The sequence below is a fragment of the Pristis pectinata genome, chromosome 2 (assembly GCF_009764475.1).
Source record: "Pristis pectinata isolate sPriPec2 chromosome 2, sPriPec2.1.pri, whole genome shotgun sequence".
In the NCBI taxonomy this organism is placed as follows: Eukaryota; Metazoa; Chordata; class Chondrichthyes; order Rhinopristiformes; family Pristidae; genus Pristis; species Pristis pectinata.
In genome coordinates, this window is record NC_067406.1 from 57,567,321 (window position 1) to 57,592,047 (window position 24,727).

At 39.4% G+C, this 24,727-nt stretch overlaps 1 protein-coding gene and 1 non-coding gene across 9 annotated transcripts in view; one reads left to right on the forward strand and one right to left on the reverse strand.

The window, feature by feature from the left end:
- The first annotated feature begins 1,626 nt into the window (after nucleotides 1-1,626).
- Nucleotides 1,627-1,740, forward strand: trnal-caa (transfer RNA leucine (anticodon CAA)). The gene is made up of 2 exons: nucleotides 1,627-1,664; nucleotides 1,695-1,740. It is a non-coding gene; the product is annotated as a tRNA-Leu (tRNA).
- Nucleotides 1,741-6,480: 4,740 nt separating this feature from the next.
- Nucleotides 6,481-24,727, reverse strand: part of slc7a2 (solute carrier family 7 member 2) — a 115,006-nt gene continuing 96,759 nt past the window's right edge. For all 8 annotated transcript variants that reach the window (XM_052034028.1, XM_052034046.1, XM_052034083.1 and 5 more), the window contains exons 10-12: nucleotides 17,261-17,427; nucleotides 14,852-14,960; nucleotides 6,481-12,900 (exon numbers count right to left, since the gene is read on the reverse strand). In XM_052034028.1, the coding sequence (XP_051889988.1) occupies nucleotides 12,728-12,900; nucleotides 14,852-14,960; nucleotides 17,261-17,427 (449 nt within the window). In that variant the 3' untranslated portion in view covers nucleotides 6,481-12,727. The remainder of the gene's footprint in view (nucleotides 12,901-14,851; nucleotides 14,961-17,260; nucleotides 17,428-24,727) is intronic.

The following is a 24,727-nucleotide window of genomic DNA, read 5'->3' on the forward strand; positions in this document are numbered from 1 at the left end:
GTGAAGTATTTCCTCTTTTGAAGGAAGGCTGACCCCTGCGGGAAATATGCCGCTACATCTTAGTGAGAGAATAGAGTTAACTGTAATAAAAACCATAGTAATGTAGGAAGATGTACTGCTATAATATGGAGCCGCAATAAATTTGACATGTAATAAAAAGCTTTACTATTGCACAGCTCCCTTGAGAAAATGCACAGCTTTTATATAGGAATAGCGTATATTATGCAATTTAAAATGACAACAAACAGGTCCAATCAATATAACCTCCGGTTCCTAGACACAGAGCATACAACTTCAATAATTGCACTAACAATATAAAGTCTCTAGAAATCCTGCATCTATTGTTACAGATTCATCATCTGATAACTTTTTTTTATAAATGTCAATCAAATCTGAACATTTTTTCAGGTGACTAAACCTAATATAACAACTAATAACCATTTTAAAATTCTATAAATAGAAATAGAAGAGTTTTGAGCAGACAAGGCCTGTGGTATGGATTATTTGTTCTTTTTGCAACAGTAATTACAAAGTAGTTCTACTGTCTTTTACCCATTTCCTCCCCTATCTACACCACATCTATATTGTTTTCAGCTTCAAACATTGGTCTAATTTCTCCATATAAATTACACCCATTTTACCTAAAATAGTACCAGGAAATCAATGGAGAGATTTTTTTTTACACATATTTTCCTGAATTAAACCGCCTCATTGTGTTTTTTTAGTTCCAATTTAATGGCTGAAATGCTGACAGGTTCAGTTTTTTCCAGCATTCTCAGGTTTTAATTTACATTCCCAATACACTCAGGATTTTACTTTGTTTTGTATTGTTGGGCAGGAAATTGTTGCATCGTGTTGCTGTTTTTCTTGTTAAATTGATTGGTGCTTGTTTCATCAGTTTTTGGATGCTACTTTAGGTTTCTCGAAAAGCTGAAGTCACAGCCCTGCATCAACCAGCTAAAACAAATTAAAACATTTCATTAACTATGGTTTCAGATGCTGAGCTTGTATCATTCCAGTGGGATGGTAATTCACCCATCAATTTATGAAGAATAAGTGGCAGTGGGCTGCTTTAAATTGAAAGGATTTGGTCCACTAATATATTATTACCACATAAAAGAGAATAAAAAATGCTGCTGCGGAAATCTAACGAAGGGTCCTTGACTTGAAACATTAGCAGTTTCTCTTTCCACAGATGCCGCAAGACTTGCAGAGCGTTTCCAACATTTTCTGTTACAATCTCACAGTCACTTCAATGAGCATGCGCTTAACTCCTGCAACGAGGTGGACATACCGAGCATGCGCGAGGCCACACACAGCATGGCGCGGGGTTGATCCCAACTTTGGAAACAGCCCGCTGAACATGGCGACGACGCGGCGCCTCCGTCACCGAGCATGCGCATTGTGTTGCTCTACGCGGGCGGCCGCCGGTTGGAAATGATAATAATGTTCAGATGCGGAGCCGGCGAGCAGAAAATTCCCGAAATAGATTAAGGGGTGAGAAAGAAATGTAATGTTGGTCGAGACGCCGGGAACTTGTGCCAACCGATTGGCAAAAAACAAGAAATGGTGACACAAGGGCGCACTGAAGGGTTTTATAGCTCGCTGCCGCCTCGTTTGCCAGCTGTCAGGATGGCCGAGTGGTCTAAGGCGCCAGACTCAAGGACGCGGTCCTTCCCTGTGCGGGGCGGGTGTTCTGGTCTCCGACTGGAGGCGTGGGTTCGAATCCCACTTCTGACACATCTTTTCTTTTCCATCTGGTTTCCTAAATTTAAATTCACGCCAGCTCTTCGTTTTCTTCCATCGTCGTCCTGCTCATTCTTGCTTTCGTGTCTTGACGCATGCTAGTTTATTTTCTGTGGCTCACGCACGGGTAGTTTTCATTTAGCAAGTGAAAAATACAAAAACAAAAGGTAGATGCTAGAAATCTGATGTAAAAACAGAACTCCTGCTCGGAATTTCTCCATTACAGTCACTGAGATCAACGTCCTCAGTGTCACTGAATGCTTAGTGATAATACTCCGAAAACAAATCAAGAACTACAGCAAGGTTGGGACATTTTAAAATTTGTTTCAAACTAGGCCTCGCCTGGCTACTTTCAAGGCGATCTTCAAAAATATTTTTTCTTATGAGAGAGACAAACTGAAAACAAAATGAAGTTTATTAAATGTGTAAAAATACAAATCCCAAATTGGTTGAAAAAAATTGAAATGTTTCAGGATGGGCTACTTGCAAACTGCTTTAAGAATGAATAGTAATTTTAGTAAAAGAGTTGGTTGAAGTTTAGAGTAAGTGAGGGGAAACAAGTGAATGTAGTCTATTTGGACTTTCAGCTGGCTTTCAATAACGTCTTACACAGGAGGTTACTGAAAGAAGTTAAAGCATGTAAAATTGGGGGTAATGTACAAGTGTAGATTGAGAGTTAGTTAACAGATCTAAAACAAGGAATAGGAATAAACAGGCCCTTCTAGATAACAAGCTGTGACTGTAGCGAGTTACGGTAATCTGTGCTTGGATCCCAATTAATCATAGTTCATATAAACAATTTGGCTGAGGTGACCAAAATGTAATATTTCCAAGATTGCTGATGACACAAAAATAAATGAGAATGTGAGTAGTGATGAGGACACAAAGAGGTGGCAAGGGATATAGACAAGTGAATGGGCGACAACAAGGCAGATGAATACAATGTGAAAAATTGTGAAGTTATTGACTTTGATAGAAAATACATAAATTCTGTGCATTATTTAAATACTGAGAGATTAGGAAATGTTGATGTTTATTGGGACCTTGTTGTCATTGCACACAAGTCACTGAAAACTAACAAGCAGATGCACCAAAAATAAATGAGAATGTGAGTAGTGATGAGGACACAAAGAGGTGGCAAGGGATATAGACAAGTGAATGGGCGACAACAAGGCAGATGAGTACAATGTGAAAAATTGTGAAGTTATTGACTTTGATAGAAAATACATAAATTCTGTGCATTATTTAAATACTGAGAGATTAGGAAATGTTGATGTTTATTGGGACCTTGTTGTCATTGCACACAAGTCACTGAAAACTAACAAGCAGATGCACCAAACAGTTAGGAAGGCAAATGGTATTTGGCCTTTACTGTAAGATGATTTGAGTACAAGAGTAAAAACATTTTACTACAATTATATAGGCTTGATGAGACCACACCTGAGTATTGTCATAGAGTACAGAAACAGGCCCTTCAGCACACCATGTCATTGCTGACCATGAAGTACCCATTAATTCTAATCCCATTTATCAGCACTTGGTCTATAGCCTTCTATACCTTTGCAATTTAAATGAAGGTTTTTAAATTTTGTGAGACTACCTGCCTTCACCTCCCCCACAGGTAATGTGTTCCAGATACTAACCAGTCTCTGGGTGAAAAAAATCCTCCTCAGATTCCTTCTGTGCCTCTAACCCCTTACCCTAAACCTATGCTCTCCAGTTTTAGGTAACATATTGTGTATAATTTTGGTTGACTGATCTTAAGAGGATAAACTTGCTGTAGAAGGAGTGTAGTAAAGATACACCAGACTGTTTCCTGCAAAGGCAGAACTGTCATATGGGGACAGATTGTATATTTTAGGCCTATAATCTTTAAAAAAAATTAGAAGAATAAGAACTGTATAATAGAGGACTCAGTGGGATGGATAAGGGGAGAATGTTTGCCTTTGGAGTCTGAACCGGTTTCAAAATAAGTGATAGGCCACTTAACACTAAGATGAGGAGAAATTTCTTCACTCACGGTGGTGAATCTTTGCATTTCTCCTCTGCAAATGGTCCTGGGGACTCAAGTTTTTGATTTTATTCAAAACTAAGATTGATTGATGTTTGGGTATTCGAGAAATTAAGGGAATTGGGGAAACGGGAGGAACATCATATTTGCAGTAGCAGTCAGGCAGGATCTCATTAAAAAGGCTGAATGGCCTACTCTTGCTCCTAGTTCTTCTTTCTCTAAAGCTTTTAATAAGTGATAAAGAATCAAGACTTAAGATCACCTTTTAAAATGTCACTGAACTGTTTAGGTGATCATCAGTTCAGTATATCTTTAATGATTATATGAAGCATTTTTACCACCACTGTTTGCAAGTACATTATAATATTTCACACCTTACCAATGTGTCCAAGACAGTTTCCTCATGGAATATATAGAGGAACCTACTCGGGAAGGAGTAATACTGGACTTCCTCTTAGGGAACGAGGCGGGTCAAGTACTGAGGTGGCACTTGGGGAGCACTTTGGGTCCAGTGACCACAGTTCTATTAGTTTTAAAATTCTTATGGAAAAAGATACAACAGGTCCACAGGTTAAAGTCCTGAACTGAAGCAGGGCCAACTCTGAAGGCATTAGGTAGGATCTAGCTGGTGTTGACTGGGTAACTCTATTTAAAGGCAAAGGAACAGTTGGCAAGTGGGAGGCTTTTAAAAGGGTCATATCTAGAGTTGAGGGGCAGCACGTTCCTGATAGGGTGAATGGGGAGACATACCAAATTCAGGTAACCCTGGCTGACAAGAGATATGAGGCGCTGGTCAGGAAAAAGGAAGAAGCATACATCGCTTTTAGGCAGATGGGTACAAATGAATGCCTCCATGAATATAAAAAGCTTAAGACCAGGCTTAAGAGGGAAATCAGGAGAGCAAAAAGAGGGTATGAGATGGATTTGGCAGGCAGGTTAAAGATAATCCCGAGGTTCTTCAGTTATATTAACAGTAAAAGGGTGACTAGGGAGAGACTAGGACCTCTTAAAGACCATCAGTACCACCTATGTGTGGATTGCAGGAGATAGCCGTGATTTTTAATGTCTTTTAAGAAGAATATCATGGAAGCCAAAGAAGTGAGGGTAATTAGTAGTAAGGTCTTGGTCATAAGAATATTATGAAGAAGGAGGTGTTTGCAGCCTTGAGGTGCATTAAGGTGGGCAAATACCCAGGGCCTGACCAAGTGCACCCCAAACCTTATGGGAAACCAGGGAAGAAATTGCGGAGGCCCTTGTAGAGATATTTACTTTGTCGTTAGCCACTGGCAAAGTTCCAGAGGACTGGAGGGTGACTAATGTTGTTCCATTGTTCAAGAAGAGTAGCAAGGACAGCCAGAGAACTACAGGCTGGTGAGCCTGACTTCAGTTGTAGGGAAGTTACTGGAGGGAATGCTGAGGGACAAGATCTACCATCACTTGGATAGTCAAGGCCTGATCAGGAATAGTCAGCACGGTTTTGTACGTGGGTGGTCATGTCTGACAAATCTCTTGGAGTTTTTCAAAGATGTAACTAAGGGGATAGATGAAGGTAGGGCAGTGGATGTTGTCTATATGGATTTTAGTAAGGCCTTTGACAAGGTGTCGTACGGCAGGCTGATGTGGAAGGTTGATCTGGAAGGTTAGGTCATATGGGATCAGGGGAAGCTCGCGAGGTGGATTCAGAATTGGCTTAATGATAGGAATCAGAGGGTGATGGTTGGAGGTCGATTCTCCAGCTGGAGGCCTATGATTAGTGGGGTGCCCAAGGGGTCAGTGTTGGGACCTCTGTTATTCATTATTTATGTAAATGATTTGGATGTGAATGTACATGGCATGATTAACAAGTTTGCTGATGATACTAAATTAGGGGGTCTTGTTGAGTGAAGCAGATTACAATGAATTACAAAGAGATCGTGATCAGTTAGGGAGATGGGCTGAGAAATTGCAAATGGTTTTCAATTTAGAACAGTGTGAAGGGATGCATTTTGGACATTCAAACCAGTGTAGGACCTATACAGTGAATGGCAGGGCACTGTTGTGTTGTGTTGTGGAACAGAAGGACCTGGGAGTGCAAGTGCAGAGTTTGCTGAAAGCGGCCACACAAGTAGAAAGGGTGGTGAAGAAGATGTTTAGCATGCTGGACTTCAGTCAGGGCATCGAGTTTAGGAGTAAGACATTATGTTTCAGTTATACAAGTTGTTGGTGAGGCTGCACTTGGAGTATTGTGTGCAGTTTTGGATTGGGGAGGGCACAGATATAGTGGGGCAAGGTTTAAAAGATACCTGAAAGGTAACTTCTTTATACAGTGGGTAGTGAGTACCAGGAATGAGCTACCAGAGGAAGTGGTTGAGGTGGGTACAATTGCAACATTTAAGAGGCATTTGGATAGGTACATGGAGGGGAGGAGCTTGGAGGGTTATGGGCTGAATGCGGGCAACTGGGATGGTCCATGCATGGACCAACTGGGCCAAAGGGCCTGTTTCTGTGCTGTATTACTCTATGACTCTAATGTAAAATGGATGAATTATATTTCCTTAAATATAACTTGTGTATTGAAAGGTTTTGTACATGAAGTTGTTGAGTTGGTCATACCAACATCAATTACATTTTTGTCAGTGGATTTAATAGGAGTACGAGTCAATATTTGAGAATGTGGGATGATTGCAAAAGGTATGTGTTTAAAAAGTAAAACAAAAACTTCAAATGCTGTAATTATGTTAGAAATACAGGATGCTAATTTTATTACAAAGTAGTACACATTTGTTAAGTAGAATAAGAATATGTGTACAAATTCTTCAAAGTACATTGATTGAGCACATTAATTTTTCATTATCTCCACCATGGATATACCATCTTTAAATATCTTTATTAGGGAGGTAATTTTATCCTTTTTGTCAATATTACAGCTAAGTTTTATAAATTATAAAAATAAATTATTTCAACAGTTTGTCTCTATGGATAGATGTAAATAGTTTAAATATTCAGCTAATTTTTAAAGAAAACTTTCCAAGTTAGCCAGCAAATGAAGCCATTTTAATTATTGTAGGACTATTCACAGTCCCAGTATGCTGAAGGCATTGAACCTCCTGAGAGATGCATCACCCTGGCACTCACAGATACTATGCTCAGTCAGTCACCAGTAGTTCTGGAAATAGCAATTCCATCAGATTCTGTGCTAAGAAGGCAGGAAAGAAACCTAAATAACCTCTCTTTTTTTGCCATTGCTGACAAGTCTGCTGTATACTTCCAGCATTTTGTTTTTAATATTTCCAGCAATTTTCTAGATTTTAAGGTGGACAAGAATATCAGACGTCACAGTAGTGGCAACCTATTTGACTACAGGAGAATCATAGACAAGTTTGTATGAATTCTTATCAGATGTATACATGCTTCTAGTAAAGGTTGTTAAATGGAAACCCAGATCAAATTTCTTATTAAACCTTAGATACTGAAACCAGTTGTAGAATTTGCTTTTTCCTTCACTGCAGTAACACATTGTGGGATGGAGCCTGCAATTCCTGTTTGACTAATAATTGCAGGTGGCAAAATTGGTTCAGTGTTATGTCAGTGGATCTGAAGTTTATAGGCTGAGGCTTCATTCCAGAAACCTGAGCAACAAATCTAGGTTGACATTGGGTGCGAGGGGGTTGGGGGGTGGTGGAAAGGGACGGTTGCATTTTAAGGGATGCTGTCTTCGAGAAACAATTTCATGGCACTATGCAAGTTTGTTCTCCTATGACCTTGCTGTGATCAAAATGTTTGACAGTTTTTCTAACACTTCAGAAATAATTCATTGGCTTTAAATGGTTTGGGATATCCTGAAGTAAAAAAAATCAGACCCTTTTCTATTTTCCTCCTTGCCATTTAACTGCTTTTGGTACTTTCCCCACACACATGCCTTTTCCCTTCCTCAGGACAACTTTAATGATTGATTCCCCTCAGGTAATGACCTTCAACAATAGACTGCAGAGGCCTCTTATAGGTGTGGGATCTTATCCAGTCAGAATACTACTCCCCTACCACTTCATAACAGTACCCTGATGAGCACACCCAATTAGGGAGATTCTCAAGATCAACTTTCATCAAGATCATAATTTACAATCTCTGCTAGGAATGATTTGATCCATGATTTCCATGTGGTGAAAAAAGAAAACAATTTTTAAAAAATTAAAGTCTTAGTTCTGAATTCTTGCCCTGAAGATGGTCTTTCCTCCCAAAGGTGCCAACTTATTGTTGATTTCTGACACCAAAGATGGAGCTTTCCAGAAGTGAAAAGATGGAGGATTTAGTGGAAGGAGAAATAGAGGGTTTGACACAGTTCTAAAAATTAAGCTGAGGTGTTTGGAGGCCCTGTCACTGGCAATACCTCTATCTGAAGACAGTGATCAATAACCTTCTGCCACTCAATTCTGAACGCGAGAATGGAGGGAATAAGAAAAGTTTAAAAAAATGTAAAATACTGGTTAATATATATGAACAAATAAATTATTCTTCAAAACAAAAACATCCGAATAAACATTTTTGAAACCAGCTTGAAATATTTGTGCAATTGAGTATCTTTCTGCACAATAAAAATGCAACTTTAATACAATTTAAAAATATTTCCAAATTACTAAAAATTTGAGGATCTTTAACTGCTACAGCTAACTTTTCTTTGGGGACTGGAGTTATACAAACCCTTCACTGAAGAGTTAAGTAGAGACGATGAGTATGACTTGGCAGAATCAATATCGTCTGCAGGAAAAATGGTGGGTCAAAGCATTCCTAAATTTCACAATTTAGAACTGTCTTCACAAAAATATTGATTGCTTTTTAGGATTTTAAAGGATTACTTCAAGAACTCAACAAAAAATTGTAATGTGTGTTTTACCAGATTATGTGCCCGAGTCCTAATAATTTACTAGGGTAGAGTTGGGGGGTGGGGGGGTGGGAAAGAGAGGGGGCATGCTGTTATATTTAAATGGTTACATGTTTCAATCCCCTGATGCAGCTATCTGACAAAACTAAAGGCCTGGCATTTGCATAGCCCATTCAATATTTGCATATTGGATGGCTAACACCTACAAGAGGTTACTATGCAAATTGTAGATTAGCTAGATTGTGTTAATTCACAGAACAGTACATCACTCTACTATGATACTGAGAGTATGGGACAAGTCTCTTTTAATTTGAATAATTATTAAAAGTAATATTGTTTCAAAATTATACAAGATATATAAAGGCTTTTGGTTGGGAAGTAATATTTCATTTTTAGTTCATATTTGGCTCTATTCAGTTCTTTGGGAGTGTTTTGGATGGTTTAAGAGATATCTTTTAGTGTACATCAAAACACAGTGAAATGCATCTTTTGCGTAGAGTGTTCTGGGGGCAGCCTGCAAGTGTTGCCACACTTCCGGTGCCAACGTAGCATGCCCACAACTTCCTAACCCATACGTCTTTGGAATGTGGGAGGAAACCCACGCAGACACTGGGAGAACATACAAACTCCTTACAGATGGCAGCTGGAATTGAACCCAGGTCGCTGGTGCTGTAATAGCGTTATGCTAACCACTAAACTACCAGATTACAAAATAACTAATTCAGTAGACTTTTTGACAGAGTTTTTACATCAGTGACTTTCCTTCTATTACAAGGTCAAAAGTGGTATGTTCACTGATGACTGCATAATGTTCAATTCTAATCATAACTCCTCTGTCAATGAAGCAGTCCAGACCTGCATGCAGCAAGACATGGAAAACATTCAGGCAAGTAATTTCTATGCTACACCAATGCCAAGCAATGACCATGTCCAACAACACAAAGACTAACCACCTATCCTTGAAATTCAATGACATTACCATTGTACAATGCCCTACTATCAACATACCATAGACCAGAAACTAAACTGGAGCAGCCCATAGTTATTTGGTGACAATAGGGCAAAGCAGAAGATGGGATCTCACAGTGAATGGCTCACCTCCTGAATCCTTGAAACCTTTGCCATCTGCTTATCATCCCTCCTCACTTGGATCCACCTATTGCTCACCTAACCAAAGGCATTTCTTACACCCATAATCTCTAGCACCAAGAGGAACAAGGGCAGCAAGTATACAAGAACACAACTACCTACAAGCTTCAAGTCATACACCATGCTGACTTGGAAATATATTGTTGGGTCTAAATCCTGGATCTCACCATCAGGGCTACACTGGTTTGAGAAGTTGGTTCACCATAAACTTTTCAAAAGCATTGAGGGATGGGCAATAAATGCTGGCCTTGTCAGCTACTTTAGTGACATCTTTTAAATTAATAAAAAAGATATACTTCAAATACTTTTAAATATCTTGTTAATCTTAAAGTTCTTCCCCTATGTGATATGCTAGGTCCAGCCCACAGAACAGGTAATTAAACTGTTCACAGGCTGCTGTTACTAGTATTCCAATGTCCTAACAAGTAAGTTTAACAGCAATGCTTTTATACCTTTCTCCCTTCCTATTATCTAGTGTGGCCCTTCCCTTCTACTTTTTCTGATGACCTGACTGAGAATGGAGCGCACCACAGGAAGAATTGTTGGAATATACCAACAGGCACCCCTTTGCAAAAGCAGGGAAAGAGTTCTCAGCTGCATAGTTAAATTGAAATAAATCTACATCATATATACAATAAACTTACTAATGCTTCTTCACCAATTAAAGGATTCTTTCAAAATCTGCTTTGGCCAATGTTTGTCTAATCTAAATCTTTCACAATGAAGACTGGCATAAAATAATCTTGCTATCTTCTTGAAATGGCTCCATAAACTGTAAATCATCAAAATACACAAAAATAATGCTCTATTGTACAAGTAGTAATTAAATATCATTTTGAATTAATTATAATTATTTATAAATCAGTTTCTTTAATGCTTCATTAATTTTTCAAATGAAACTAGTCGATTAATTTGGGAAAATAAAATGAATTTAAGCTTTTTTTCCCCCAGCATATTTTGTGTTTTAGCATAATGAGCAGTGAAAACGGTACTTTTAATGTCCTATTACATCAGTATCTACTTTTCACCATCTCTTGAAAATCCTGCCAATATTAACTATAATTGTTGCAATTGACAACAGTTTTAATCACATTGTGAAACAGGTGGAGACTAATTTTGAAAATATTTGAATTTGGTCAGGATCCTTTGAAATTCTTCACTGTATGTGTGATTTAGTCACCCTCATATTCCTCCCTCTAGTACATATGGCCACCTGAACTATATCTAGGAACTTTGAATGCATTAAATCGGTGTAAACTGGAAGACATCTGCCTAGAAATTCACCCCTGATCAACACCACTAAATGGTATCCATACATAATAAATACATGGTATTCTCCTTCCATTCCACTGAAGTCAGTGGAATAAATTTCAGAGGGAAGAGTGAAATACAGTGATGTTATGCTTAGCACTATTGATAGTGGATGGATTTCTAGGCAGTTACATCTCAACAAAGGCTAAGGGTAACTTTCACTTTTTTGTAAAAGCGTAGTAGTGGATCAGCCATCCACCACACATGCCTGGTGAAATTAGACATGGCTAATAATATGCAGCAAGCAGTAGTTAACTATCTATGTCAAAAGTAAAAATTACTTGCATGTTTTATTTGAAATGTTTTACACTAAATGTACGAAATTGCTATTTGATTGAATATGTTACATGTAAAAATTAATTTCTCAGCATCAATAAATCAAAAGTATCCCTCTTATCATCATCCTTTTATTGATAAGAGTCTTGATTGTAGATATCAGGAGTCAAAAAAATCAATGAACTTTTCCTGAACCATGTCATTATTCCACACCACTAGGTATGTCAGAATTGTTAAAACAATTTTAAGTGAGGTGGACAAAACTGAATACCCTTGAACTCATTTCTTGGTTTTAAGACTGGAAATTACATAAACTGATCACCACATAAGCAGGAGGCAGGTATTTCACATTTTTTTTGTTTCATCATATGAAGGTGACTTATAATCAGGTGTTTCACAAACAAAAATATAGCACCACAGAATAGATAGAAGCATCCCTTGTAAGGATTTATCAACACTAAACCTTTTACACAGTAAACATTTTTGTACAGCTTGATAGCTTGTTTAGTTTAGAGGTATGTATGGTTCTCATTTTCAGATATACCTGATACATTTTTTTAAAAAATATAAACCATTTTGCCCTAGAAAGATCTAATATTAAGGTTTAGTGCCCACAAAGTATTTGCAGTTAAGTAAGTTATTAGAGGATTAAATGTTTTAGAGTACCAAATGTTTAATTGACTTAGAGTAGCATATTCCTGAGTTTAGTAAATGAAAAAAAATCTTACACTTTCTGCTCTCTCATCCCTCCATTTCTGTTTCTAAACCTAATTACTTCGTAAGGAGTCTCTTTTTGATTTAACTCTTTAAAAGAAAAACTACATGCAAAAAGTAGTTTAGTAAGGCCCTGTAACTGGATTATTCGCATACCCTACATTGTGAATGAATGTTTCATCAATCATAGAATAATTCAATAAAATACAATAATTATAGATCTAAGGGACAGTAATAAAAAATTTTCACATGCCAAATGTTTAAAAGTTTTTTATGGTTTATTAGAAAAACAATGTATCACAAATTGGAAATGAAAATCATACACTGTTGCTCATATCCCAGTAATTAGTCTTTTCTCATAGCCAAAATCCTTTTGTTATGGGTAAAAATAGTTAGCTTTTCACTCATTATTTTGATGATTAAATCAATCATGGTGACACTAAACAGGGCATAGATCTACTTGCAAATAATCAGTGAACACACTCAGTTCCTGCATAAGCAAGCTCAGATGATCTGTTGCAAAAAACATTATTTTGTTGGTACAAATTGACCCTGTACAGAGCTTTGACATAATTCTGAGACCAAAGTCAATATAGCTTCACTGCTCATGAAAACACAAATATGTCTGATGTGGCAAACAGCACACCATATTGCTCTTTAAATTAACATTCACTTGTCTTTTCATGCAAAATAAATTGGTCAAGTTCAGTTGGCATTTCATTGTCATCCATTCCTTCTACATTTTTCGTGTTCTCAGTTTCACTCTGCACTGATTCATTATCATGGTGACCTTCCTTGCTGTGCCTGATGCCATAACCAAAGTAGATTGCAAATCCTTTGAACAGAAAAGAATCAATAATTAAATAGAAGAAAGAGAGTGAAATGTGGGTTATGGTTTTCAAAATGTTGGATGTGGTCTGGCAGTCCAGTGTCCTTGAGAACACAATCAAAATCCTATAAAGATTCAACTATTGCCTGAAGTTTCCTTTGTGAAAATCAAAAGTTCAGTGAATCTCACAATCATTCTGCGTTTCCTCCTGCTAGAAGATGCCACATGTGGAAAATCATTTGGAAACAAGTTTAGGCATGTACAGTTTGAAGCTCTTTAGTCCAGCATTCTGTGGTCTGGCATGTTTTGAACTGTAGTACAGATCTACACTAATTAACTAATTCTAACTACGATATAAACTTAACTAATATCTGTACTAATTTGTAGCTAATTAACCTACCAGTGCAACGCTAGCCATCTCAGCCAACAGTTACAGGAACTTCGGATTACAGACTGTTCTTAAACCCCTTACACAGCCCAGGGAGTGCCTGTACTTAAAAAGAACAGTTCTGCTTCGAGGACGATGATCGGGGGCAATTTCTCTGATCTGGATTTTCTGTGATCTGACACCAATCAGGTCCCAAGGGGCTGGACTAGAAAGTTTCACCTGTATTAGTACAACTACCCCATTCTCATGAGCAGTAGGCATTCCTGGAAATGCCTCCTGGTTACTTATAATAATTTAATCAAAATAATCTCCTATAGGAAAGCTCAGAAAGAAATCCACGCAACTTCTGCAAAACCAGAAAAAACTTTTGCTTGTCTGTTGAGTCTTTCCAACTCGTTAACTGTTGGACCTCATTTCAGCTATACTCCATTACCATTTTATGATTGAATTGTTTTTAATAAATCACGCAGTTGCAAACTTTAGTCAGTGGATGGCTTAATTGTAAATGATAACAACCAATTTAAACACTTTTCCTCATGCCAAGATTTCTTTTTTAAAATTCTTCTGGCATTGCACATTGAAAGTCAAAATTTATGGTCACTCTTTTACCCATCTCTGATGACCCTATTTGAGTGTCTCTCCTATTTTTGGCCTTTCTTTTTATCTTTTCTGCAGTATCTTTGCTTACAACATGTTGCTCCTCTACTGTCTTCTTTTGCAGCTGAAAGACTGCAGGTTATACTTGTAGTGAGTAGGTTCATGGGGAAAAAGATGTGGCACCCAGCAGCTCCCATGTCATCCCATTATGCATTCCGATTTCGATTTCTTTTCAATTACCCAATCAACCCATGAACCATTCCCTCAATCCTCCATCCAGTCCTTTCAGAGACCCCTTCACCCAAAATCAATTTTCATCTTCACCCTCCCACTTCCATTCTTAATCTGTTTCCCTGTTTACTCTCGAAGTTTAATTTGTTTATTTTTAATACTATTTCACAGGGACAAACATTTTTCATCAGCCAGATATGAGTTAATAACTTGTTCCAAATATAAAGATTCTGTTAAAATTGAATGAACATATCGTCCAGAATCAGAACAAAATACGTTCCAGCTGACTGACCAATAAGTGTATAACCAAAAAGTTAAGTACATTTTACTGCTCAGACTGTACACTTGAAATTCAGGGTACATTCTTATGGTTTTCTGCATTGTCTTTGTAAATTGGTAAATTGGTTTATTACCAAGGCACAGTGAAAAACTTTGTTTTGCATGCCATCCATACAGATCATTTCATCACATCAGTACACTGAGGTAGTACAAGGGAAAAATAAGAACAGAATGCAGATTAATGTGTTACAGTTACAGATTACAGAGAAAGTGCAGTGCAGGCAGGCAAGGGATGGTGGCTGAGGGGGTAGAAGGTGGCAACCATACACATCAGATGGCCAAACAGCTTGCCAGGATTCTCAAGATTGTGAAGCATAACTTGTGATGTGTACTCCCTAAAATTTTATAGATATAAATACAGAGGAAGATACAGGTATGAAAACTAATACCAAGAATACTTACCAAGAATCATCCAAATAGAGAATCGGATCCAAGTGCCCCCACTCAATTGCATCATTAAGTAGATATTGACAAAGATGCTGAGAATAGGCAGGTATGGCAAGAGTGGCACCTAAAACAGATCAACCTGATTAACATTAATAAATTATGAAGTATGCACGGGTCTTGTAATCCTGAACTTATTCTTTCACAAGTGGCAATTCACAGAAAGATCTGCAATGATTATGTAATATCAGTGATATGGTTGTGCATATTCTACAAATAAAAGCTAATCAATGTTGGAAACAAAAGAACAGAAGCAGACAACCACCCCCACCCAACATTCTGTCAGTATTGATTCCTGTGACACCCCACCCATCACTGCCTGCCACCCAGAGAAAGGCTCTTTCATTCCTACTTTTTCCTGCCTGCCAACCCATCTCCAATCCATGCCAGTGTAGTAACCCAACATGTGCTTTAATCATGCACACTAACCCCCTTTATGGGACCTTATCAAAAGTCTAAACACACCACATCAACTAGTTCTCCCTTTTCTATTCTACTAATGTCCTCAGAAAACTCCAGTAGATTTGTTAGCATGAGCTTTCTTTTATAAACCTATACTGATTTTGTCCAATCTGTTATTGCATCTTTTATCACAGGTTCTGCATGTTTCCCACTGGTGGCATTAGGCTCATTGGTGTGGATTTTGCTTTACATTTCATTCCCTCCAAGTTATTAATGTAAACAGTAAACAACGGAGTACCCAGAATTGATTCCTGGAGTACTTTACTAGTTACATCCCTCCAGCATAAAAAGGATCCATTTATTTCAACTCTGTGTCGACAAATTATGTCAACTATGTGACAGTCGGTTTTCAATCCACGTTAAACAAACTTCCTCCAATGTCTTGGGCTCTCAATTTATGCACCAGCCTCTTATGTGACACCTTGTCAAGTGGCTTTTGGATACCTAAACACACTACATCTACAGGGTCTCCTCTATCAACTCTCTCTGTCACATGATCAGAGAATTCAAGCAAATTTGTCAAACATGATTTACCTTTCATAAAACCATGTTGACTAAATTTGATTATATTCAGCTTTCCAAAATGATTAGTTAATTTTTCTTTCATTATTGACTCCAGCATCTTACCAACAATAGATGTTAAACTAACTGGCCTATAGTTCTCTGCCTTTCGCCTTCCCCCATTTTTGAATAAGGGAGTCATATTGGCTGTTTTCCAACCTTCTGGTACCCTCTCAGAATTTAGCGAGTTTTGAAAGTTTTCAGCCAATGGATCCACTTTCTCTGCAGCCACTTACTTTAAAACACTTGGGTTCAGGCCATCAGGTCCCAGCAATTTGTCTGCCTTTATCCCCATGAGTTTCTCTAACACTTTATCCCTTGTGATTGTGATTTTTTTTTAAAACAACTTCCTGAATCTTAGTTGTATTTAGCTCATCTGTTATCTTGGAGATATTTGCAGCATGGTGAAGACTGACACAAAAAATTGATTTAACTTAATTTCTTTGTTTCTAGTTATTAATTCACAAGCCTTGTTCTCTTGGTCCCATACTTACCTTAGCTGCCTTCTTCCTATTTACCATATAAACTCTTATTGTTTGTATTGATATTACATGCAAGTCTTCTCTGAAAATCAATTTTCTTCCTTCTGAGCTTCTCAAGGCACACCTCAAGGATGCGTGCTTAGCCCATTGCTCTACTCTCTCTGCACTCATGACTGTAATTAGGCACAGCTCAAACGCTGTCTATAAATTCACCAATGACACCACTGTTGTTGGCAGAATCTCAGATGGCGACAAGGAGGCGTATGGGAGTGAGATAGATTGGCTGATTGAGTGGTGTCGCAAAAACGACCTCGCACTCAATGTCAGCAAGACCAAGGAATTGATTGTGGATTTCAGGAAGGGGGAGTCAGGAGAACACACACCAGTCCTCATTGAGGGGTCAGCGGTGGAAAGGGTGAGCAGCTTCAAGTTCCTGGGCATCAACATCTCTGAGGATCTATCCTGGGCCCAACACATTCACATTAATGCAATCATGAAGGCAGCACACCAGTGGCTGTACTTCATTAGGAGTCTGAGGAGATTTGGTATGTCACCAATTTAAAGATCCCTCAACAAGTTTTCCCTCCACCTTCTTTTCCCTAATTTTTAACCCATCTGTTCTGTCATCACTTGTTTAAGCCTTTTTCAGGCACCTTCTCTGCTGCCATTACATCCGTCTTATAATATGGGATGAGGACAGCATGAAGAACTGTCAATCCAGTCTAACCATGGTTCTATACAAAATTAGTGCAACTTCTCTGCTACCCAAGGCTACCCTGCAAGGAACAAGTCCTGGTACTTTGCTTGTTTTCTTTATGACATTAATCCAAGTAGCTACTTTTCACAAGTACTGATCAATTACCATGAATACCACTCTCGTCTGATTTTGAGGTTGCTTTGTGATGATGAAAACAATGACACCGAACACGAGCAGGAATGCTGCAAGAAGACCAATGCTCCAGGGCACCAGGGAAAGTATTGCTTCATTGCCATAAGTAATCAGCACGCTCAATGCACAAATGGTAACAGCTGGAAAAAAAAAGTAAATACGATCATTTAATTTAAAATGCATTGTATTTCAGTGCATGAATTAGGAAAGCATGTCGACCTCGAATGTGAGTTGTACATATCAGAAACCTGTAGATACGCTGGTCTTGATTTTCTGGTATGCAATTCAACAGGACAGGGTTCCTATGCTAGTGCTCTGCTGGAAATTACTCCCCACATTGCATTAGCCATGGATCCAGAAAAGATTGAAATTATGCAGGCTTCTCAGCATCCAAAAGAAAAAGCTGTTAAGAAAAACAATTCGGGTATCCTGATTTTGCAGACTTTTGTTTTTAGCCTCCTCTGCTGTCATTCTTCCATTTTTCTGTGAATTTTTCTGATACTTCAGGGAAGCGAATAATTTCCTCTATTCATCATACCAGAGAACTATTCTCTCTTTTGCAATTTTCAAAGCAGCAGAGGTCAACCCAGATATTATTCCCCCGATGAAGTATCACTCACTTGTCTGTAGCTATTCTTGTTCCACTTTCCTGATGGCTGACTAAAAGAATTGACAAATTCCAACAGGATAAAAGTGGAACACAAGCTGGTGAGGAGTAATGGCACGATCCTCCCCACAAAGATTGTTTGAGAGCTCAGAAAGTCCATGCAAGAAACAAGGCTGAAATGCTTCCAATCATATTTAGCCAAAAATCATGGGAGACAATCTACTTGTACTCCCCAACAACTCAGAAGCTAATTTCTAACTCAGTTCATTCCACTTGACCTTAAGAAGTGGCTCAATGCAATGGGTGAAGAAAGAGCTTGTGCACCGGATCCTGTCCATTCTCATTGGCAACTTACTTCATTTAACGGATCCTCACACCTGCTTGACAAAGTTTGCAGTTTGTTACATTTGGTCCATTTGAGCAAAGGTAAACTATATAAATCTAAGCCAGCCAATTATCACCATAATGGCCTCCCACAGCCATCATAAACAAATGGAAAGAGTCATTAATAACCTCACCCAGTGGCATCTATTCATTAGCAGTCTGAGTTCTGAGTCCTTGTTCAGAAATGTTTACCGTTTCCTTCTTGGGCCTTAGAAGGCCACTTGACCTTCTGAGCATTTTCAAGCATTGTGATTTTAATTTTGCCAGATTCCAGACATCCATCACAACTGTAATCCAGCACTGATTGCAAATGCATTATAAGTAATTTACAGCTATTTCACTGGTGTTATTTGAGGTTATGAGAATACTGCAAAACTTCAGTCAGAGATTTAGAAATTCTCAAAGAAACTGTATATATAACTATGTTGTTTTAATGATAAAAATGAACGACCTTCTTCAGTATTAATTTTAAATTATTACTTCAAGATATACTGACATCTTTTACAAAATATAGAATGAAATGTGTCACAAGTGCTCGTGGTCTACTCCCCAAGCCCATCACATGTGCTAATATCTTTTCCTGGAACATATAGACCAATGTTACAGATAGTTACAGATTGCTTTCTGATATGTCTTTTCTAAATAATATAAATTGCAAATACTTCCTAGTTTTTAATCTGATCTGGTTTTACATGTAAATATGTCACAATAACAATTTGCCAACCCAAATAAAGTGCAAGAACCTGTGATTGGACTTTGACCCAAGGTGTACCCTTCACCATGTGTACCCTACACATAATGCAACTCTATTTTCTGTTGTCAAAAACCAAACAATGGCATTTTGTCTGCTTTTGTCAAAGAATTCAATCAAGTCAGTCAAATAAGTCACATGATTTGCCTTCAATAAAGTCAGAAAATGCTGGAAACGTTCAGCAGCTTTTGTGGAGACAGAAAGTTAATGTTTCTGAACACTGATGAAAAGTCATCGACTTGAAATGTTAACTCTGCTAATGAAAAGATGTTTTTTTACAATATTCTCAACATTTGTCAAACAAATCCATTAGCTACATCTTTCTCTTCATCAGAATTTCCATTCTTCACTATCAGCAATGACTTAACTGATGAAAAGAAAGCCAAGCTGATAAATTTTCTATGCCAGCTGGAATAACACAGGTTAGTTCATGGGTACCAGAGAGACTTTTTGTGTGCAGCTCCCAGGAGAATTATTAAGTACTTCCGTTTACAACTACTACAGCTGAAATCTGTAGCCATAGACACTGCAGTAAGTAATAATGTTTCAAGTCATTTAAGACAACTAGCGATCTTCAGAACTGACAGACTTGGGACTCCAGACCACCCAGAGAGCAAGTGCAGCAACTGAAAGCTCAGGGAATGTTTCGATTGTTTCAGAAAACGTGGCTGCAGGGGAGGTTTGCAGGTAAAACTGAAATGCAGGGCCCCAAGGCCCCCACCCCTACCATCCTCCTGACTGATGTTCAGTCTCTGGAAAATAAAACTGAAGACCTCAGCGCAAGACTGCCGTACCAGTGGGGCATCAGGAACGGTTGTGTACTCTGCTTCACAGAGATATGGATCACCCCCAGCACTCCGGACACAGTGCTCCAGCCCGAGGGCTTCACCATTGACCACGTGAACCAGACAGCGGCATCAGGTAAAGGCAGAGGTGTTTGCTTCATGATTAACTCTTCGCAGTAGACAGACATGGTGGCTCTGACTCAGTCCTGTTCCCCCCACCTGGAACATCTGGCGGTCAAGTGTTGTCCGTTTTACCTGCTGTGGGAGTTCTCTGCCATCATCCTGGTAGCGGTGTACATTCCACCCCAGGCAAATGTCAAGCTGGCACTGGAGGAGCTGAGCACTGTGATCAACAGTCACAAGACAGCGCACCCTGATGCCTTCCCAATCATCGTGGGGGACTTCAACCAGGCTGGCTTGAAGTCCCTGACCAACTACCACCATCAAGAATGTTTACCGTGCCATCCCGTGCCCACACTTTGGCAAATCTGATCACTTGACAGTACTTCTACTCCTGGCATATAGGTAGAGACTGAGGACCGCAGCACCAGTGGTGAGGACCGCGGAGGTATGGTCAAGGGAGGTGGAGCAGCGTTTACAGGACTGCTTTGAATTGGTTGACTGGACCACATTCAGGGATTCATCTTCAGATCTGAATGAATATGCCACAGCTGTCACTGACTTCATCAAGACCTGTGTGGATGAGCGTGTGCCTTGGAGAACATACCAAAGCCAAACCAGAAGCCCTGGATGAACCAGGAGATTTGCTGAGGGCTAGATCTGTGGCGTTCAAGACCGGTGATCCAGAACCCCACAAGAAGTCCAGGTACGACCTACAGAAAGCCATCGTGAGAGCGAAAAGGCAATTCCGTGTGAAGCTAGAGATACAGTCAGATGCAAAACAGCTGTGGCAGGGTTTGCACGCCATTGCTTCTTATATGGTGAAACCGAACAGCATAAATGGCAGTGATGCTTCATTCCCCGATGAACTCAATGCCTTTTATGCACTGAGAGGGAGAATAATACTACACCTGTGTGAATCCCCACAGCATCTGATGAACCTATGATCTGTGTCTTGGAGACCGACGTCAGAACATCCTTCAAGAGGATGAACCATCGCTAGGGATCAGGCCCCGACAGTGTGCCTGGCTGGGTACTGAAAATCTGTGCAGACCAACTGGCTGGAGTGTTCAAGGACATCTTCACCTCTCACTGCTGCAGTCGGATGTTCCCACCTGCTTCAAAAGGGCAGCAATCATACTGGTGCCCAAGAGCAGGGTGAGCTGCCTCAATGACTATCGCCCAGTAGCACTCACATCTACTGTGATGAAGTGCTTTGAAAGGTTGGTCATGGCTAGAATTAACTCTTGCCTGAGCAATGACCTGGACCCACTGCAATTTGCCGACCCCACAATCTCATTGGCTTTCCACTCAACTCTGGAGTAACGAGACAACAGCAAAACATACGTCAGGCTGCTGTTTATCGAGTACAGCTCGGTGTTCAACACCATCATCCCCTCAGTTCTAATCAACAAGCTTCAAACCCTGGGCCTCTGTACCTCCCTCTGCAACTGGATCCTCGACTTTGGGAGACCACAGTCAGTGTGGATTGGTAATAACATCTCCTCCTCGCTGACAATCAACACAGGCGCACCTCAAGGATCATGCTTAGCCCACTTGCTTTACTTTCTCTACACTCATGACTGTGTGGCTAGGCACAGCTGAAATGCCATTTATAACTTTGCCGATGACACCACTGTTGTTGGCAGGATATCAGATGGTGGTGAGGAGACGTGCAGGAGTGAGATAGATTGGCTGATTGAGTGGTATCGCAACAACCTCGTACTCAATGTCACCAAGACCAAGGAATTGTTTGTGGACTTCAGGAAGGGGAAGTTGCGAGAACATACATCAGTTCTCATCAAGGGTGAGCAGCTTCAAGTTCCTGGGCGTCAACATCTCTGAGGATCTATCTTGGGCCCAACACATTGATGCAATCATGAAGAAAGCACGCCAGCAGCTCTACTTCATTAGGAGATTGAGGAGATTTTGTCGGTCACTAAAGACCCTTGCAAATTTCTACAGCTATATGGTGGAAAGCATTTTGACTGGTTGCATCACTGCCTGGTATGGAGGCTCCAATGCACAGGATCAAAAGAGGCTGCAGAGGGTTGTAGACACAACCCTCCCCACCATCGAGAACATCTTCAAGAGGCAGTGTCTCAAAAAGGCAGCACCTCAAGAAGGCAGCATCCATTATTAAGGACCCTCATCATCCGGGACATGGCGTCTTCTTGTTACTACCCACACCCAATGTTTTAGGAACAGCTTCTTCCCCTCCATCATCAGATTTCTGAGCAGTTCATGAACACTACCTCATTATTCCTCTTTTGCACTATTTATTTATTTTTGTAACTTATAGTTATTTTTATGTCTTGCACTGTACTGCTGCTGCAAGACAACAAATTTCATGACATATATCAGTGATAATAAACCTGATTCTGATTTTGAAATCAGAGTGAAGGCAGTATATGGGCCAGGAAAAAGTAAATAGTGAATTCTCAAATAACAGCCATTGTCTGAAACAAAACAGACTAGTAACTTAATGAAAGTTATAGGATGCAGATATGTGCAATTGGTGAAAAATTACTTTAGAAGAAACCAATATGAGATAATATTTGTATATAAATAAAAAGTTGAGGAGATTAACTAGTTTGCTTTGATGATCAGGGATAGAATGAACATGTCATGCCTACCCTGTCAGCAGCCTCCTAACCCTGTGACCTTTCATCACATCATCAAGCTGAAACATTAACTCTGTTCCTCTCTCCTTGGATGCTGCCAGAACTGCAAAGCATTTCCAGCATTTTCTACTGTTATTTCATATTTCCAGTGTCTGCAGATTTTTGACTTTCAATTTCTGTTTCAGCGTCAGCTGGAATTGAAGGGGAAGCATGGAGTCATTGTTGATGGCTTGCAGCGATGATTCTAACAAAATGGGGATTCTGATAGAGGGGAAGATGTTGCTGATATTTGTTTGACAGAAGTTAAAACATTGTATTTACAAAGTTTTTGCCTAGAGGAGGAACCAAGACGTTCATTGGAGAAACCAAATGCAGATTGGATGACCGCTCCACAGAACACCTCTGGTCAGTCTGTAAAGGTGACCCTGAGCTTGCAGTTGCTTGTCACTTTTGTTCTCCATCCCTACTCCCATTCTCATCTCTCTGCCTCTATCTTCTTATAATGTTCCATTGAAGGCCAATGTAAGCTTTAGGAGCAGTAGCTCATCTTCCAACCCAGCATGTTATAGCCCACAAGACTTAGAAGTGAATTCAACAATTTCAGATAATGAGCCTTTCAAGTTTGTGGTCAGAACAGTTCTGATGAAAGGTCAAAAACCCGTAACATTAACTAGGTTTTTTCCCTTCCACAGAGCACTGCATTGCTGGGTATTTTCAGCATTTCATATTTGCAGCAATTGCAGTGTTCTGTATCTCATGGTTCCAGCAATTTCTTTTTGCTTGTTCTTTCTCATCCATTCTTGTTCATTGTTGCCTACTTACCCTTACTCTAGACAGATCAGCTGTAAATAATAAGCCAGCACCACTTCCATTTCAACCTCTCTTAGTCTACGCACTACCTAGGGCACCCCCTTTGTGGTATCCATTCCTCTCTCTTCTCTGCAACTTAAAACATGCTTGTTCTCTAACTATTTCTCAATTCTGAAAGGAAGGCATCAACCTTAAATGTCCCTGGGCGTCAACATCTTGGAGGATCTATCCTGCACCCAAGATATTGATGAAATCACGAAGAAGGCATGCCAGTGGCTCTACTTCGTAAGGAGTTTGAGGAGATACGGTATGTCACCAAAAACTCTTACAAATTTCGATAAATATATGGTGGAGAGAATTCTGACTGCATGCATCACAGCCTGGTATGGAGGCTCCAATGCACAGGATCGCATGAGGCTGCAGAGGGTTGTAGACTCAGCCAGCTCCATCACGGCACAACCCTCCCAACCATTGAGGAGATCTTCCAGATGATTCTTTTTCTCCTCACAAAATTAAATACAGGACACCATTCAGCTCACCTTTCCCTAGAGTTCTGGTCTACCCTCACAGTATCTAAATATGTCCCTGAATTTCCTAGAACATACTTACTCTGTGCATAGAGGTGTTCCCAGACCTTAGTACTCAATTTGCCTTTTAGGCCTCTGGTCATGATTTAATTTGCGGGGAAAAAAAACTCTCCAGCCTTTTCTTGTTCATTTAATATCAATCACCTCTAATAATGACTTCTTTTGCTTCAAGGGGATGGGTCAAAGATTTTGTAATTTTTCCTCATGACTCAATCCTCTGATGTTATCAAAGAAATCATCATCTTCTTTCCACACTTTCTAGGTTCTTTGATGTTTTCCTTGTGACTTGGCGACCAGAACTGAACAGAGCCTGAACCGAGCTTTATCCAGCTTCATGATGGTCTAAGACCCAAGTTTTGATTTAATCTATAACATTAGCGCTAGAAATGTGTGGGTCTCAGGGCACAGCTAATCTGAAGCACGTTAAACTATGTGCAATGTACTTGGTTCAGATCATCTGCAGTTAACTTAAGCTCCTAACACAACTTTGGTTCTGTGTTGGCAGCAAGCCTAATGATGCAAAGTACAAAAACTTAATATTCATATTTAATGGGAAGTGCCCATTTACAGTTGAATGGGTTTATATTCTGAGTAATACAGTTTCAGCATTTATACACATTCCATTTTGATTTACCAGCTTTCAGGCAAGCTTGTGTCAAGTATAGAGAGGAGTAATAAAGTGATGGCAAAATTATTCCATAAAAGGCAGGCTAAATCAGCAACACATATTACACTTATTGCACTCAAATAGACAAGAATGAAATTGAGGAGA